The 18755-nt window shown below is 39.7% G+C and overlaps 1 protein-coding gene across 1 annotated transcript; it reads left to right on the plus strand.

The window, feature by feature from the left end:
* The first annotated feature begins 696 nt into the window (after nt 1-696).
* BPNT2 (3'(2'), 5'-bisphosphate nucleotidase 2) lies at nt 697-16292 on the plus strand. Its single transcript, XM_065752173.1, has 5 exons — nt 697-1123; nt 11349-11508; nt 12400-12495; nt 14332-14493; nt 15996-16292. Exons 1-5 carry the CDS (start codon nt 743-745, stop codon nt 16265-16267), a joined length of 1071 nt encoding a protein of 356 aa, XP_065608245.1. The 5' UTR covers nt 697-742; the 3' UTR covers nt 16268-16292.
* The last annotated feature ends 2463 nt before the right edge of the window (nt 16293-18755 follow it).

Genomic DNA, 18755 nt, shown 5'->3' on the forward strand with positions numbered 1-18755 from the left:
GACTTGTTGCCTAGTAGCCTATAAAGTCATATACCAGCACTGCTAAGAGTAAATCCTAGTTCTTTTGAATACCATTTCAAATGTATTGCTCTTTCATTGGTTTGTAGACCCTGCACAGAGACACGCACTTTGGAGACAGCACAACACATGGTATGCAACCATGTAATTGAAGGTGTTGTTGGAATGGAAGAGCCAAGGGGGAGGTGATACAGCACCTTCAGTTTGCAAAGGTAATCTTACAGCGGGGCTAAGCTTTCACGTTGTTGATTCAGGTCGGGTATTAGGTAATGTTTCTTCTCAGAAAGAGTGCTGAGGCACTGGTACAGGCTGCCCAGGGGAGTGGTGGAGTCACTGTCCCTGGAAGCATTCAAGATACGCGTACATGCAGCACAGAACTTACTGGACTGGATGAACTCAACTCAGAGATCTTTTCCAACCTTAACGATTCCAAAAGTTGCACACGTCAAAGAAACGCAATTCAGTAGGAGCAGAGATGCCTCACGCCCCACAGGTGCCTCCTCCCGACCCCCACCAGCCCGCAGCCGGCCCAGCAGCAACACCCCAAACGCAACCCGCCGCCTGGACATGCTCAGTGCGCACGGCGGCGCCCCGCCCCCGCCCGACCCGGATCCAGACGGGCTGCGCTCCGCCCCGGCCCGCTGGGAGCTGCAGCCGGCCGGCCCCGCCGCGGCGGAGCGAGCCGAGCCATGGGGCCGCAGTGAGCGCCCGGTACCGCCTCGCCATGGCGCCCATGGGGATCCGCCTCTCGCCGCTCGGCATGGCCGTGTTCTGCCTGCTGGGGCTGGGCGTCCTCTACCACCTCTACTCCGGCTTCCTGGCCGGCCGCTTCGCTTTCTTCATGCTGAGCGAGCCGGCGGCTGGCGAGCCCGACGGACCCCGCGGTTCTGCGGCCGCCGTGGACCTGCGGGAGCTGCTGGCCGTGTCCGTGCTGGCGGCCGTGCGGGGCGGCGAGGAGGTGCGGCGGGTCCGCGAGGGCAACGTGCTCAACGAGAAGGCCAAGGGGAAGACGAGGGAGGGGGCCGAGGAGAAGCTGACGAGCGGCGACCTGCTGTCCAACCGCCGCATGTGCCACCTGCTCAGGGCCGCCTTCCCCGCCGTGCAGGTGCGTGCTGCCGCCGCTCCGGGAGCGACACGTGTCGTTCACTTGGTGGCGGTGCCGCCTCGTCGAGGGTGGGTGGGTGAGGAGCGCGGTGCCGCCGTGGGTCCGAGCACTTCTGGCTCCCGCGATCGGTCAGCTGGCGTTTCCTTCGTAGTTGAGCGATAACTGCCGTTGACTCAGTTTTCAGTGTCTGGTCCGAGGTTCCTTGGGGTATGTGTCTCAAAGTGTTGCGCGTTCGCTGTGAAACCGTCAGACTGATAGATTGTTGACGTGGCATTGATAAGTTCTTTGTCTTTCCCTATAAAATGATTATGAAGGATGTGCTTTGAAGGCGAAGCTGGAGTCTTTTCAGCAGTGTGTGGCGATAGGATGATAGGATGGGAACTTCTTCCCAGTGCAGTGATGGAGCAGTGGCACAGCTGCACAGAGAGGTGGTGGAGTCTCCTTCTCTGGAGATGTTCAAGACCCGCCTGGACGCCTACCTGTGCAACCTGGGCTAGGGAGCTGCTGTGGCAGGGGGTTGGACTCAGTGATCTCTAGAGGTCCCTTCCAACCCCTACAATTCTGTGATTCTGTGACTGCTTTTTCTGCCTGTGGCAAGCCACGGTAAGAATGTCTGTGTTGAAGGGTGAAAAAAGTGTTGTCCGTGATTCTTTCGCTATTCTGTGCCCTCATGAAGTATGGTGTTACAGTGTGACTGTGTGGCTGCTTGAAGTAACTCATTCTGACCCTTCTGCAGGATGAGGGACTGTATCTGTGTAGGTATAAGAGCTCTCTGTGTTAATTGATGGTTGGGGATTTGCTTTGGGCTTAGAGCTTGCTGCAGTGCCTGCTGTGTGTGTGGTTGCCTGTGCAAGCCCCTCTCAAGTGGTGGTCTGACATGGGTCTCTTCTTGAAGGACATGAATGTTGAATGTCTCCTGTTTAAAAAGCAGTCTCTCTCTGTATTTTCCAAGTATATATCATATGTTGCTAGTCTTCAAAAACAGGTGTCCCTCTCTGAAGCACAGATATGTTTACAAATACTGAAATCTGTTACATGTGGATACATCACAGAACCTGACAAAATTCAGGTGTGTGACCTTATCTCCTCCCCAGTTCTCTCTCCAGTACATTGAATAAGCTTGAGAATTGAGGAGGATGAGGAAGAGAAAGCCTGACAAATCCTTCAGCTGATATAATATTACTAACTGATAAGTAGTGTCTGGGATATTTGAAGTACGTGATGTGAGTAATAACACCTTCTCTCATTAGGTATGTAAGAAATATTTACCAAACTGTATATGTTGGTAAGACATGCTGTCTTAGGCTGTAGCATGCTGAAGTGGTCAAGCCCTGGCAGCAGAGGTGGGTTGTAGATGCCCCATCCCTGGAGGTATACAAAGACAAGTTGGATGGGGCCTTGGGCAACATGATCTGGTGTCAGATTTACTGGTTGGCAACCTTGCCCATAGCAGAAGGATTGGAACTGAATGATCTTTGAGGTCACTCTCAACTCAAGCCATAAGTACCGTGATAAGTATTTGTCCAAACCAAAATAATAATTTAAAAAAGCTTTTTTTTAATTACACACATGATGCAGTACACAATTCTCAGTTGTGAAGACAAGATCATCAGAAATTCTGTTACCTACCTCTTGCATCATCTACTTAAAACTCCTACTGTTTACAGAGCAGACCTGCAATTTGCATTGATAACAATGTGAGGGTTGCATGGGATTTTCCTGAGACATCGTTCATGTGAAGCAGTAAAACCACAGCCATATCTCCATGTACAGACAGACACTCCGGCATAAAGAATGTTGCTCAGGTCAAATAGAAATCCTTTCCTGCTTTGCTTGAGAAGATAGTGGTAACAGAAGAACTGTCACACAAAAATTGAAAGAATTCAACAAACTTTGTGAGTGAAGCAAAATGCTGATCTACTTGCATCATGGAAGCCCTGAGCTTAATGGGTATCTCAGTATTAAGCTGGTGACAAACTATGGCTTTGCAACGTTTAAAAATAACTATGGGGAGAAGCCATTTGACTGAAATAAACTGAAGTCAATGAGCAGTCTTTGATGTCCTGGATTGTGCTGCTTGGCAGAGCACAAAACATGCAGGCTGTCTGAAGTAAACTTCTCCTAAGGCATAGTTCTTAAGAGAATATAGGAAGAGCTAGACTTCTCATGTGTGGAAACTGAAATAAAACTGGAAGGATTCTTAACGTTCATTCAGTTGTGATTTATTAAAAAAATAATCAAAATATAAGTGGGAGAGGGGAGAAAATTAAGAAAAGATGAAGAAAATATTTTGCAAGAATTGCATTGCCTGTTCTGTTTGATACAAATGGATTTGCATCAGTTTTTGAGAAAAGCCTGTTGCAAAAAGGTTAGACAAGACAGAAGAGCAGCAGATTTATTCAGTTTTATGACTGTGTAGGAATTGAAACAGTACTGAGTATTATTATATACCTCAGAAACAGACATAAGGAAAGGGCAAGCCTTTTGTGACTCAGATTTTACCTGGGGTTGTCTCAGTGCAGTCAAGTTCAAGCAATACACATTTGCATCTCCTATGAAGCATGTATGTGCAGGTGACTTTAAAATGCATTTCATGCTCAAATACGTGCAGTTCCTTCTCTTGGTAAAGTTTTTAACTTTGGTAACAGGCTTGAGACTTAACCCTCGACAATGTCATCCTCTTCTGTTTCCCTTTCATGCTAGGAGGTAAAGGGTCTGATCCAGCTAAAATCACCTCATCTACCTCTTTCTACTTTATTTACTTCACTGATTTTTTGTTGTTGTTTCTCCAAGCAGCCCAATTTACTCCTTGCCCAGCAGTGGTGAGATAAGAACAACTGGGATGGGAGTTGAGTGAAGGGTTTAAGGTGATGCTCAAGTGAGTCCTGATACGGGGTGGAAAGAGTAAAGTGGGAGAAGCTGTGATTCAAAATCCAGTTGGAAACTGGCAAGAATCCTGGGTATACTCTGCTTAAAAGAGCTGCTCTGTTTGAAGAGATGGTTTGTTCAGGAGTTTCAGTAGTGTTACCCAGTACAAGAGCTTCTCTGAGCGCCACGTGTCAAGGTTTTCCCTTTTGACTGTGCTGCCTGTGCAGAGGTTGGCACTGGGAGCTTGATATCTGAACACTTCCAAGTGTAAAATAATTTAGGAACACACTGATTTGCTTCGCACTGTGGCCCAGCTGACAGCCTGTGTCAGCACATCTGAAGGAACAGTGTACTTGCACAAAGGGGTCGGAATGATTTACTGGAGAGGTGCATTCTCCTTAGACATGAGCTTAAACAACAGCCAAAGTCCTGCTGTCCTCACATTGAAAAAGTCAATTTTAAAGTGGCACACACAAATCAGGTGCCTCCTCTCTTCCAGGCTGAACAATCCCAGCTCTTCTAGTTAAGACAAATAAGAACCTCATTTCAAGCTTGTGAGTGGTAATGCTGGGCATCAGTGTTTGAAAATGGAAATTTAATAATGTCAGTTTTACCTTTAATGAGCTATTTCTATAAATTAATTATATATTTTTTTAAGTTTAATGTCTCTAAGAACTCTTTTTTTTCCAACAACCTGAAATACTTTCTAGATTCAAACCTGGTGTTTGTGGATTTCTGACCTCAGTGTCAACTGTCTTACAAAACTGGAATCTCATGTAAGATGACAAGCTCTGCATCTGATAACCAATTCACAGTGGGGTAAGATAGATATGCGAAAGAACTAGATTTAAAGAACAAAATGCTACTTACATTTCAGAAGGGTTTCAGTATAAACACAAGAATTTGTTTCTTCTTGTTGGAAGAAAGGCATTCTCAGTTCTTAGGGCTTTGAGAAAGCTGACATTCTTTTGACCATCATGATCCTAGCAACTATGAGCATATTTCTAAGTAAAGCAAGAAGCATGAATGTTAATCTGTAATTCTCATCAGTAGGTGCTGGCTCAGCAAACACTTTTTAATACGGGTTTTACCTGATGCTCTTTGACTTCTGCTGACTTTATACCTGAAATTAAATTAAAGCCTGTGACTTTATGGTACCAGGTTCTGTGATCATATCTTTGCAGCTGTTATCAGCAGTAGCATTGTGCATGCAGCAGGACTACCTGGTCTGTTAGCTGAGCACCTGGAGCTCTGTGCTGGTGCAGTGCCTTGTAGACCACACTTCTTCGAGCCACTGTGTATGTGCACTTCTCTGCTCCTGCCTGGCTGGAGTCTTCGATTGACAAGTTGTGCTGCAGTCCTTAGAGCAAACCAGTTGTTCCTTTCTTTCTACTGAGCTTCTCTCTGTGCGGAACTGTAATTGTGAGTTCTGCCATTTATTGAAACAATTTGTGAACTAACGAGGGATTGGCTTTATTAGTTATATTGTTTGTAGGTTTGTTTCAACAGGTAACTTCTGGAATTGTGTGACTTGTGTGATCCACACAGTTCCCTCAGTTGCATTTCTATTGTTTTCATCAACTTCTATTAATCGTAAGTCAGGAGAGGCAGATTTGTTATCCAATGTGTCTTTACCATGTGTGAAAACCTGTCAGTTGCTTAATGACCAAAGCCATGTAATGAGTTCTCATAAGCATCACCTGTGCTTTATGACACTTAGGCATCTCTGTATTCTTCTTTGTGTGCTCTTTCATCTTACTGTTGTCATTAAAGTAAATGAAGATGTAGTTGAAGGTAGAGAGAGCTCCAGAGGTTTTGTCTGTCTGGACTTAGTGTCTGTAAAAATGCCTGCCTCCTTTATCTCCATTGTGACATTATTATATCTTGTCTTACTTTCAAATGAGTGCCAGTGTAACTTTATTATATTATACAGTTGTGCACATTACACATACGTTATTAAAGTATATACCTAATTTAACAACAACAACAAAAAAACTTTTAATAAGCAATATAGTTGGAGGACTGTTTCACTTAGCGCAAAGTCCTTCCTTTCTTTTTGTAACAAAATGTACCCTACTTAAGCTCAAGCAAAGCCTTTCTGAAAGGCATGGTGAAGCCTGCCTGCAAAAACTGTTTTTCCTTTCTAGTATATCATGGTAAATTAAAGGAGGGGAGGAACCCTTTCAAAAGGAAGAAACCAGATTTTTAAAACCTCAGTGTAAGCAAAACTAGATTTCTTGATGATGCTGGCAATGCTAGTATTCTAATTATTTAAAGCCTAAAGACATCTTATATATCAGATTTTGATTTAAGTGTGGCATAGCAAACCTAGCTGAAAGCTTGCTAGCTGTTTGGTGAGGTGAACAAGGCAGTATTATTTTGATTTCTATTTTTTTCTCTCTTTTCAGTGTCAAGTGACAGAAGCTTCCAGAGAGCAGCTTTAATTTGTGGTGGGAATTACTGCCTGTCACCCTTAAGGTCTAAACACTGGAAGGGAGGGATCAGAGTGGAAACTGATGCAGGTGAACTGGGTCTTGCTGTGATTGTGGTTACTGCCTTCTACAGCAGACTCTGGAGGCTGTTTATTAACCAGTACAAGTTGGTAGATGCTTTCCTCTGTTACTGCAAATAAAGTGCTTTGATTGCTGCTTGTGCTCTTGGAGGCTGTTCTATCATGCTGCTGCAGAAGTCATGTTTGTCCATCGTGACTTGTTGAGTGGACTTCAATGTGAGGGGTATTGGCACCTGATCACTTCACACAGTTTGCACATATACAAATGCTGCAGGAAGGTGAGGCAGGTTTCCACTCTGGTACCTTCAAGGGGAAAGTCAACAAAGTAGAAAAGCCAAATCAAGAACCTGTTAGTGCTAGTGTTCTTGTGTGCTGCTTCATCTGGGTCATTAAAGTAAATGAAGATGTAGTTCACGTTCTTGTTTGTGTCACTGGAGTTACCCATTCAGCTGATCCCTCTGTTCTTGTTCTGTTGTACCTGGAATACCTTTGTATTCGTATTCTAACTTGTGAATTTACATTTTGTTGTTACCTGAACTGTCTTGTTTATGTCAAATAGGTTTTGTTTGTTTTTAATAATATAGGTGGGATAGTATTTGTGTTCCAGTTTTCTTTTCTAATAAGAAAGCATCTAGATTTGGATCTGTGAGCACTTAGTTACCAGATGGGGATCTAAAAGACTTTCGGGAATAAGCTGAAACATAATGTGGATTGCTATTTAAATCTTACTCTATGTGTAGGTGTTAGTATACCTAACTATAAAGTTTCAAGTTTGTATACTTGCTAACACAGCAGTTTGAGAGTATCTTGCTGGAGCAAGCATTGGCTTAAACAGTTAGCATTGTGGTTGTTAATTTACCATACCTGCTGCTAATTTCTGAGGGAAGATTTGGCTGTTTAGTCAACTACATATCCATATTGCTTTAGGAAAGGTTGAAATTTAAGGCCACAGCCTTTGGAGGCTTCCAGAAAATGGGAATGGTGGGTAGGAACTCAACATCAGGCAGTAAAGTATGCCATTATATTAACACAAAGGCACATTTTCCTGGTGTATTCTCTTGCACTTAAAGTAAAAGAAAAAAAATTCCCAGTGCTAAGGATTAGTGATCCTCTGTAAGGCAATATTATTATATAAAACCTATAATAGAGTTTCCTAGCAATAAATAAATTTATTATATGCTGGTGGTGGAATGGCTGTGAGTTTCTGCTTGGCCTATCACTTGTATTCACTTAAGGATGCAGACTAAATGGTGATAGCAGTGGAAGGGTGAGTGACCCAGATGACTTTTTCTTTTAGGTGGCTTACAGAAGAAGAGACTGGCAAATGCAGCCAGCGTCATGGTGTCTGTCTGACCACAACACTTTCTCTTCTCCACTGTTTTTTTTCTGTTATATTAATTGTGACTGTTGAAAAAGACTGCTCACTAGCAATAAAAATGCTGCAACATCATGGCCATGGTTACACAACTTGAAGTAGTAGGTGTTTCTCTGGAAACAGTACCTTTTTGACACTTTTAGACCACAGAATCACAGAATGCCTGACACTGGAAGGAACCACAGGGTCATTTTGGCTCAAGCCTGGCTCAATCAGGGCTGGCCAGAGTAGGGTGCCAGGCCCATGGCCAGGTGGCTTCTGAAGAACATCAAGAAGGAGATTTCTCTGCCTCTGGACAAAATCTCTGGTGCATCTCAGAGAAAGAAAGGTGTGTTTCACGAAGTTCACACTGCCACATCCTCAGCATTGTCAGCCACTAGTGGATATGGGATTTTGCACTGGAATTATCTTTAAATCCAAAGATGTGGAACGTTACCTCTAAGCAGCTGGGCAAGCATTTTTGTTCCAGAATTTAGTCTTTGAAACCAAAAATCTCATCAGCAAATACTACACAAATCTCTATTTTTACTGTAATGTAATAACAAGTGTAACAAGAGATTTCTTTTCTTTTTATAGGATTGATTCCAATTGGCCCTTGTAACTTCTTAGAAGCAGTCTTTGTTCTGTGTTATATTGAGGAAATGTATTTTGTTGGCTATTCTTTTCTTTTTAAAATGTGATTTCTTACAGAGGTGCATGATATGCTATAGCAGAACTTGAACTGCCTGGAGGTTGTGTTGAGCCTGCCAAGTCTGTGGAACTACTTGTTTTGACTCTGCAGAACTGTTCCCCCTGGGGAAAACACAATCATCAGGTTGATTGTACAATGACAGATGTTTAATTTGTAAATGTCATGGCAACTTTAAGGGTTCTGCTTGTCATGTAGTGCTTTAAATATTGGTTTTACCTGAGAAGACAGCTATGACGTGTGGCTGGAGTTGATGCTGATCTGCTTGCTTCTTTATTTTTCAGCTCTCTTGAACAAGATGGCCCTCAACACTTTGCTAATAACCTTTTACAGCAGGGGTGTGTGATGTCTTTTCTTGTCATGATGTAAATTTAGTGAAAAGTGTACTGATACAAAGTCTGTTACTTTCAAATATTGAATCATGGAATAATTTGAGTTGAAAGGGACCTTTTGAAGGCTCTCCAACTCCCAGACAGTGACAGGGGCATCTACAGTTACATCAGGTTGTTCAGAGCCCCATTCAGCCTGACCTAATCTGATCGCTTCTTTATTTTCATTATGTTTCAGTGTAACTTATCTGTGACATCTATAGTAATAAATTGTTTTAGTCAAAGGTTATTCATCTGCTCTAACAATTTGGATCTAAGCTAATATGATTCTAGACTCTTTCTGTAGTCAGTATGGTGAAATAGGTGGCTAGGTGGTAGACAACTTGTATTCTGTCTTCCTGTCATTTGACATGACTGGACATCAGAGCTTGTCAATACAGAATCATTTTAGAATTGCATTAGATTTAGTTTGCCTTTAAAGCAGGAGGTTGAAAAAAAGCCACAAACCAAAACACTAGTGTTTCTAATATTCTGAAACGTTTTAAGTCCGAGTTGATTAAACTTCAGGCATTTAAATAACACATCTGAGCAACAAGCTTCATTGTTCTACTGAATAATTAGTGGACTGATGTGTTTCTAAAGGCTTCATATAGACTAAAGCATGAAAGGCACAGTGACAGTGTCTTCCTTTTTACTGGCAGTAGAAAGAACAAAAGTACTATTCTCCCGAACTCCTTTTGCTGCAACCTGTGTTCAGTTGTATTTCAGGTCTCTTGTAAACCATGCATGAAACTGTAGTAAGCTGGTATGTATGGACTGAGACAGGTTGACCTGTATAGCCCTGCACAAAGAACTGCGGGGACATATGTTTTGTAGTATAAGATAGAATACTGTACATAATGCTCTGTCAAACAAATCTGTTGTCATCCAAAGCTATCTTACTACTTCAGCTGAAATGGCACTGTATTGGGCTTTGCAGAATGTTCATCCCTTCAGCAGAATGGGATCATGTTTTCCACTAATGTACGAAGCTCTGTTCTGCATACTGTCTATGTAGTGAAAAGGGTGGTCTTCAGTATGAGTGCAGTATAAGTGGGTAGAGAACAGCCCTATGGAAAAAAAACCTGTGGTTATCGATATACAAAAAGCTTGATGTGAGCCAGCAGTGTGAGCTTGCAGGTTGGAAAGCCAACTGTTCCCTGATCCCCATCAAAAAAGGAGTGGCCTACAGGTGAGGGAAGGAATTGTCCCCCTATGCTTTGCCCTTCTGAGTTTCTATCTGGAGTACTGCATCCAGGCCTGGGGCCCCGAGCACAAGAAAGATGCGGAGCTGATGGAACAGGCACAGAGGAGGGCTTCAGAGGTGATCAGAGGGCTGGGGCCCCTCTCCTATGAAGATGGGTTGAGGGAGCTGAGTTTGTTCAGCTAGGAAAAGAGAGGGCTCTGGGGAGACTTCATTGCAGCCTTCCAGTACTTGAGGGAAGCGAATAAACAGGAGGAAGATTGACTTTTTACACTGACATATAGTGATAGAACAAGAGGGAACAGCTTTAAGCTAAAAGGGGAGATTTAGGTTTGATGTTAGGAAGAAATTCTTTATTTAGGGAGTAGTGAGGAACTGGTTCAGAAAAGTTGCGAGTGCCCTGTCCTTGGAGGTGTTTGGAATTTGGTTGGATGGGACTCTGGACAGCTTGATCTGGTGAAAGATATCCCTGCCCGTGATGCATCTATGTAATATTCCACGTTCAAGAATAAAATTTAGTAAGCTAGACAAGTGACAAGAAGGTTAATGTTGTTAACTGCTGTTTATAAATGCTATTTCTGGGTTATCTTTGGTTCTTGGCCTAACCTACCCTAAGGACAGATGAGGAATGTTACTAACTTGTTTATAGAATGAGGTACATCTGATAGGTGTGTGTAAAGGTTACATCCAGTTGAGCGGCTTATATTGCTAGACATTATTCTATTTCAGAAGCATGACTATAACCTAGGATTCTTAATCCCCCATGTCATACTGCAATTTGCAGGGTATTGATTGATAAAAATTGTACACTTGAATCTGCATTTACTGATCAGTGTAAGTGCAGTGTATAATCTCTACTGTAGCTGTATGCTGTATAAGTATCCAGAACTGAATATTCTGCTTGTGGTCATTGAAGCAACTGCATTTAAATTCTGATTAAAATATACAATTCTTACAATGGGAATATTCAACAGGAAGAGCCGAAGTCAGAAATATGGTGTCATGTGGTTCATGGCAAAACTGAATTGTGATTTTTCATTACTTGTTATATGGTGTTAGCAATGTCAGCTGCTGGAAAGTGGCCGGTTTGTGCTGCTGTAGTTTGAGGTGAAGGGAGAAAGAAAATCTTGAATGCATATGTAACTTTTGCACTACCACAGTTGCTGCATCTAGTATGTTAATGCACCTACTTTTGTTATTCTTATCGTAGATAAACTCTGAGGAACATGTTGATACAGCTGATCAAGAGACAGTCTATTGGGATCGCAGTATTCCTGAAGACATAAAAGAAAAAATACAGCCTAAAGAGGTTCCAGCAGAAAGTGTAACTGTCTGGATCGATCCATTAGATGCTACACAAGAATACACAGGTGTGTAATTCTGATGTCTGTCTTTTTACTGAAGACATTGTAAAAAGTATTTGAAGTGGCATCTCTTGGTAAAGTGTTCTCTATCAAAGGTAATGTGCTAACAACCGAACAAATTTTTGAAATCTCTATAGCTTCAGACCGTAGCATTTACTTTTTATGTGCACCAACTCTGAAATAATTTTGGTATTCCTTCTAAGTAAGTAATTGCTAAAATGAATGCTGTCTTTTATAGATTCTGCCGGAATTGCGTGTCTTGATTTCAGTTATTACTGTGGGAATATTAAACTCAGATTTTTTTGTTCCCTTCTTTAAAGGAAAAAGAGAATATATTTAACTTGATAAAAAGGCTTTTTGTTGCAGACTTTTTAAAAGCATGTGGAATTCAGTCTCTCTTTTTTCCTACATTTGAAGGCATCACATAAGCATCTTAAGACAATACAACTAAAATTGTAGCTGATAAGTATTTGTTCTGTAGAACAAATTTAACAATGGGATTGTTTTGCTGAATATACAGTTGCCTATCAAGTGAATGTTTTCCAGTGTTGTAATTTTTCAGCTTTGAAGCAGTAGAGGATAGAGTATGGGGCATAGAAGGGAGAATTTATGAGCACAGATTCTATGGAAATACATACTACAAAAGATAATAATTAGCAGTAGCTCTGGCATGAGCACGAGGTACATCTACTGAACAAGAAAAACCTCTGGGAAGCTGGGTAGTCTGTAAAATCTTTTCATTCCTGCAAAGTTATTTGAAGATGAACAAAGTTATGTAATTGTACCAGTTAGAAAGTAGGCTAGTCTTCAAAGAGCAGTGTTTATGTCATGTCAGGTCTGCTTTTTTTTGTGTTGTGAACATCTGTCCATGAACTTTCTTCCTCATTTTGCCCACAGAGGATCTTCGGCAGTACGTAACAACAATGGTTTGTGTGGCTGTAAATGGAAAACCAGTAATAGGAGTGATACATAAGCCATTCTCGGCATATACAGGTAGCTATATCCCTTCATATATTTCTGTTCTCTTCAGTCATGGTGTTAAATAAAATTTTATATCTAGAGATTTTTATCTCAAACGTCAATGCGAAAAACTACTTGGGTGCAAAAGAACAGTGCTGCAGACCTTGAATCCAGAGATGTCAGTATGCTGTGAAACCATTAAGGAAAACACTGTGTTTAACATAAATGTTGCATTTAAAACAAAAAAAAATTAATGGGAAATATGGTTAACAATTAAGATTTCTGCAATGGGAGTGCTTATATGTGCTGATAGTCTTTAACAGAGTAGCAGCATAACTTGGGTGTGTGAAATTACATCCAGGAGCTGGTGTCTGTTCATCATGGGCAGCAGAGATAAATGAAAGATCATAATGGCAACTGTTCCTATGTATCAGGCAACACTGTCTAAGGTAGCCTTATTGAGTATCTGACATACTTTATTAAGGCATGCTCGTGGCTTAATTCATTAGCAATAATGATGTATCAGTGAAGATGGCTTCACGTTTGGTACTCTGTGGGAATGTGTACTTTCAACTGCTTCAAAGTAGTTTTAGTATTCACATCTCATATGCTATACCCTTGAAACAATATTTTCTCTTCTTGTTTTTTCCTTAGGCAATACTGACCTCTAGAGTTGTGAAGTTAATGCAGTAATTCTTACACAGAAACTATGACTGTTTGCATATGTTTTATTGTTTTGTTTTTGTGCTTGTAGAACGCTTAATATTTTGTGCTAAATATTTTACTTTCTTTAAATACGAACTGTTATAGTATCATAGAATCACCAAGGTTAGAAAAAAAATCTTAGAGATCATCCAGTTCAACTGTTTAGAGGGAGACACTGAAGATAGGCAGATCATTTCATTTAAGTATGTGCTATATTTTGGTATTCTTTAAAAATCCTAAGAGGCTTATTGGAACGTATTTTCTAAGTATCAGCTTGTATGTAAATAAATGTTTTTCAGCACTGTAATTTTGAGGATTTAACTCCTTTTAAAAAAAAGTGTGACATGTTCCGACTTGGCATCAGATGAAATGTAATTGATTCTGTCATTCTGTGTGGAGAGTATTCATTTTCCAAGCTGGAAGTAACAGTACATTGTGAGTAGAATTGTTAATAGTAGTACCATACCAATACAAAGCAATAAAAAGTCACTATTGTTATACATGTAGCTCAGTCTGTTGCAAAACCATCTGATCCTCTACTGAGATGAAATTGCTGGTTAGTCTGCGAAGTAAATGTCAAATTAGTGGTTAGAAGATGCCACCTACCAAGCTTGGCTTTGAACTTCATGATGAAATAAGTAGTAGGTTGTGTATTCTAAATCCAGTCCTCCAAAACACACTACTAAATTTTTTCACTTTCTTCTATAGCATTATTATCCTTTATAGCAAAAGAATATAAGGTAACATTTTTGGGTAATTAATAAAGGGTAATTAGGTTTTTGGTTTTTACTGAAGAACTGTCTGAGGAAAAATTGGATCTAGGTCTGCCTCAGAAATGTCCTCTTAACTGCAGTCATTTTTCAGTTGCAAATTGTTATTTGTTGGAATTTTTCCCCCTTATTCTGAATTTGAAAGCATGATACATTAGTCCATATGTTCAAAGCTGTGTGTGTGTGTGAGGAGCTGTTTGTTTTATGCTCCTGTGCACACATGGACTTCCCTCTATCAATCCTAAATTTCATTCTTACAGAGGAGTCACTTCCTTAAACTGAGGAGTGACAAACTGAGTCACTTCAGTTTTTTCCAGAGAGTGTTCTTTTATCTGTACATTTAACAGAGAGAGCTTTTCATAAAGCTTAAATAGCATTTGTGTTTCTCTTGTAGCCTGGGCGATGGTGGATGGTGGGTCAAACGTAAAAGCTCGTTCCTCTTACAATGAGAAAACTCCAAGGATTATTGTATCCCGTTCCCATGCAGGAAAAGTGGAGCAAGTTGCACGTCAGACTTTTGGAAATAAGACTGTGATAATCCCTGCTGGTGGAGCAGGTTTGATTCTTTAAATATTCTATCCGTTTTACTGCTTTCAATTAATTCCAAAGGTGTAGCCTGTCATGGTTTTATGATTTTTATGGTAATTAACTCTTTAACTCTAAATGCACTACATGATGTTATGATGTGGAATACCAGTACCAAAAATCATAAAACCATGACAAGCCATTAATAGTCAAAAGGACATAAGTGTGGCCTGTGTTCCTTCTTCACTTTTGTTCTTCATGTTCCTAAAAGCAAGCTTTTGGGAGTAGGGACACAGTGTCTCCTGAATATAGGAACTTGAATGCAAACCTGCTTCAGGCAGTCAGTGTATATCTAGCCCTGGACCAACAGTGTTACTTTGGTCCTACTGAACACTGACAGACGTTCTCTGAAAGTGCTGATGTCTTTATGGAAGGTAAACAGACGTGTGACCAAATAAAGAATCACGGAAGGGAATCAGCTGGTTCTTAGTTAACTAATAGCACATTAGTTAGACAGTGTTACAAGAAGAAGCCACTGTAGATTAATACAATTGCTTTCATTTACATCAGAATAGAAAAGTGTTGTAACTGAAGTGCATTGCTATCTGTCCTATATTCAGTCCAAGGAGTTTTTAACTACATTTCATAGTCTTACACAATATCCTTTTGCATTTTACTGGCATAATGAAAATATGTAGAATATATTGCTTCAGTTATGTGAAGCAATAACTGTTTTTATATCTCCAAAATCCATTTGAAATTTGAATTTTACAGAGTTTTTTTGTTGTTTTCGTGTGTGTGTCTTTTACATGGAAAGATAGAGAAGATGATCTTGTTCAGGTTCTTGACAGTGAATCTAAAAGAATTTTCTTATAATAGAGATGAAAGTGCAGGTGATTATATTAGACCTTCTTGTGGGCTCAACTCTGTAAACAAAGGAAAGTTTAACAAAACAAAAATGACTGATTAAACAGTTGAAAATTAAAAAAACAAAAACAAAAATCTCTATAAGATAGAGACAAGTTTGCTATTTTAAGCAGTAACTTTATGCTATGTGATATATGATAGACATAAATGGCCCTGGACTAAGTTGCTTTGACATAGAGTGGTGTGTATATATATGCTTCTTTCTTGTAATTAAAAGCCAAAAAAAGTAAACTTCACTGTAGCGTAGAGATTGAGAAATAAATATGTGAATGTAAGAGCAAAACTATATTTGAGTTTATAGTTTAGTTCTTTTAACATGTGTCTAGATAAGTCTATGTAACACATTGGTAAAGGCTGTCTAAAAGAATCTTGAGGTAGTGTTTTTTGTTCACATGGGAGTTGTATTTCAATTTTCTCTATAGATCAGATGGCAGGCAGGTTTATTGGTGCTTTCAATGTTATACTGGACTGGCAGAATATATACTTGATGACATCACTTTCCTGTATCTTACATGTGCAAGTTATTAACATTTACAGTTAGATTTTTCCTTTGCGATGGAATTGGAAAATGTGGTTTAACTTTCTTATTTTAACCAATTATTGTAGGTTATAAAGTGCTGGCTCTCCTTGATGTGGCTGATAAGAATCAAGAAGAAGCTGATGTGTATATCCATGTCACCTACATTAAGAAGTGGGACATATGTGCTGGAAATGCGGTGCTGAGAGCATTGGGTGGCCATATGACTACCCTGACGGGCAAAGAAATTAGTTACACTGGCTCAGATGGCAATGAGGAAGGACTTATAGCCAGTATCAACATGGACCATAAAGCACTGATTGAAAAACTTCCAGATCTGGAAAAAACGTCACACAAATAAACGTGGCTGATGGAGCCAAATCATGCTTTTCTAGCCTCCAGGTGCTCTGTCTAAAGAAGCAGGTTTGAAAACTTGCTGGGAAAGATGCACAGCAAAGCAGTTTGGTGTGGATGTGGGGACTGTATCATGTGTTGGGTTTCCTTAGTGGTGATATTAAAAAAAAACAAACAAACATAAATCAACAATAATAATAATAATAAGCAGAAGTAGAAAGAGGACTGACTGCCTCACACATCAGTTTGTCTTTTTTTCTTTTGGACTGTTTTCATGCAGTTCTTGCAGTCAAGGCATATAAGGTACATAGTCGTGAACATAGATGAAGAAAAATCCAAATTGATTCATAAAATAAGCAATTCTCACAAGAATTTCTTGGAAACTTTTACATCATTCTACTGTAATTTTAGCAACTCCATAATGAATTAAGTAGAAACAAAGATTGATTTGTGTAGGCATTTGTAAACATTCTAGCAGGAAAGGTGACCCTGTGTTCTGTAACCCCTGAGCAGAAAGCACAAGAATGGCACAAATTTATATGCTGCAACAGTCTATCTTTTGATCAAGTGGCACTCTTTCTGCTTTTTAAGAGGAGAAAAAGAAAAAAAAAAAAAAAGGAAATATTCTGTACTATTTTGACTTTATCTTGAAGATATCAACCAGTTTAATTCAGATGAGTTGTGAATGTTAGTGTTTTATTAATCAGTGTAATTATTTCCATATACCTTTTTAAAAGAAAGCAATGCTTCCTTGTATAGTTTTTAACTGTTAATTCTTGTCCTTGCTGACTTCTATGTACAGTGTTGAAGATGCATGCTAGATTTTCCTCTGATGTAGGACTCATTCATCGTTTGGTGTTTGTGCTTACAGAAGCACCCTCTTCAGTACCTTTTTGGTTTTTTTTCCACCTTTGGGTAGAGTCATATTGTGTGAGTGTGGCTGATTGGTTGAATCCCTTTACAACATGAGCTAAAAGTAGCATTTTTTTTTTCTAGAACCCCCCAAATTCTGCCTCTTTAGGTTAAGGGGCATTCTTTTCTGCTGTAAGTTCTTGAGACATCCCAAATTGCTTATGATTATTTAATTTGTATGTACACTGTTTTATGTTAACTTGAGCCTATTCCAGCAAGCTTGAAGAACAAGTGGAACTTGAAGTCCAGCAGAATCCACAGAATCGTACTGAAAAATGCTCTTTGTGAGTCCAGCTTACACAGAATAGAATGTGGGCCCTTTGATATTAAGTGATGAATTTTAGAGTACCTCTAAATTAGGTAGACTTCTACATACAGAAATATAACCATTGGTTTTGTTGTTCTGTGCACCTGTCTGATGGAATTTCAGAAAGTTAAAATGAACCTGTTATGTTAATGATAAATAGGTTTGCATTTCTTCTCAAGAAAACTAAAATTCTTATTACAGATGTTTCAGTTTGCCTTTCTAAACCAAATTCTCCTGTTTGTTTTCATGTTAACTTCTTTCATCATCCTGCTGTTCTGATCAAAAAGAGATTTTTCTCCATGTGCTAATTGTGGAGTGTGCCACGATATATCTTTTAATGTTCTTCTTGCTCGCATTCATGTTTCTGAAATACCTCCTCAGAGGTTGCATAACTACAGGTATAGATTTTTATTTTGTAAACTTACTGGCAAAGTAGACTGAAGCTTAGTCTCACTAGCCTTTTGGTACGGGTAGATTTTCTTCAGATACTTGTTTTTTTCCAAAATGGATACTATTGCTGCTATTTGTGCATAGCTTTTACACATGTAGATAATATATGAAGCAACTTAAATTGCAGTTTAAGTTTAATGAGCAGCTATATGCAATGATGGATAAGTGAATATACCCCTTTAAAAAGGATGCTGATCTATTTCAATAAAGACTTGTTGAGCTTCGAAAACTCAGTGAAAAACAAAAGTCCAGATATTTACCAAGGCTTTAGTAATGCTTTACAAGATGATCATAGCTTTTTCATGTGCACCTCCTCCCCCCCCATACTGATGTAAGTGGTTTGAAGCCTAACAATAATTAAAAAAAAATAGCTTTTCTATTCAGTAGTTATAGAATTTGGATTATCATTTGAAATAGCTGTAGTTGATGTTAAAACTTGAATGTCACAGAGCTTGGAAGCACAATACTTAAGTGGATAGTTAAAGTTAGGGAGGTAGTGTTTTTAGATTCAAATTGAAAGCATGTATACATTTACTTTGTGAAAATGTAACTGCTTTTAATTTGGGTAGAGTTCTATCACTTCCTTGCATAAGCTGTGATCAGAGTCAACTTTTCCACGAGTAATGAAAAACAACACTACATATCCTAAGAGAGCTTATGGTATTTTAGTTGAGCACACGGTGTTTGCCTGAATTGTTTGTCCTTAGGAAGCTAAAAATTGTATGAAGGGCCCCACTTCTCCTTTCTCCCATATACTGGTAAAAATACCTAATTTTTCATCAGGAAGTTGTCTGCTTGTTTGCAGACCTGCTTATATCCTAAATAA

This window comes from Cyrtonyx montezumae, unplaced genomic scaffold (assembly GCF_038088225.1).
Source record: "Cyrtonyx montezumae isolate F1298 unplaced genomic scaffold, pur_monq_1.0 scaffold_8, whole genome shotgun sequence".
Taxonomy (NCBI): domain Eukaryota; kingdom Metazoa; phylum Chordata; class Aves; order Galliformes; family Odontophoridae; genus Cyrtonyx; species Cyrtonyx montezumae.

Coding starts and splice junctions, on each gene's coding strand:
- BPNT2 (XM_065752173.1), top strand. CDS start 743: ATGGCGCCCATGGGGATCCGCCTCTCGCCGCTCGGCATGGCCGTGTTC. Junction 12,496..14,331: donor GCCATTCTCGGCATATACAG/GTAGCTATATCC, acceptor TTTCTCTTGTAG/CCTGGGCGATGGTGGATGGT. Junction 14,494..15,995: donor AATCCCTGCTGGTGGAGCAG/GTTTGATTCTTT, acceptor CAATTATTGTAG/GTTATAAAGTGCTGGCTCTC.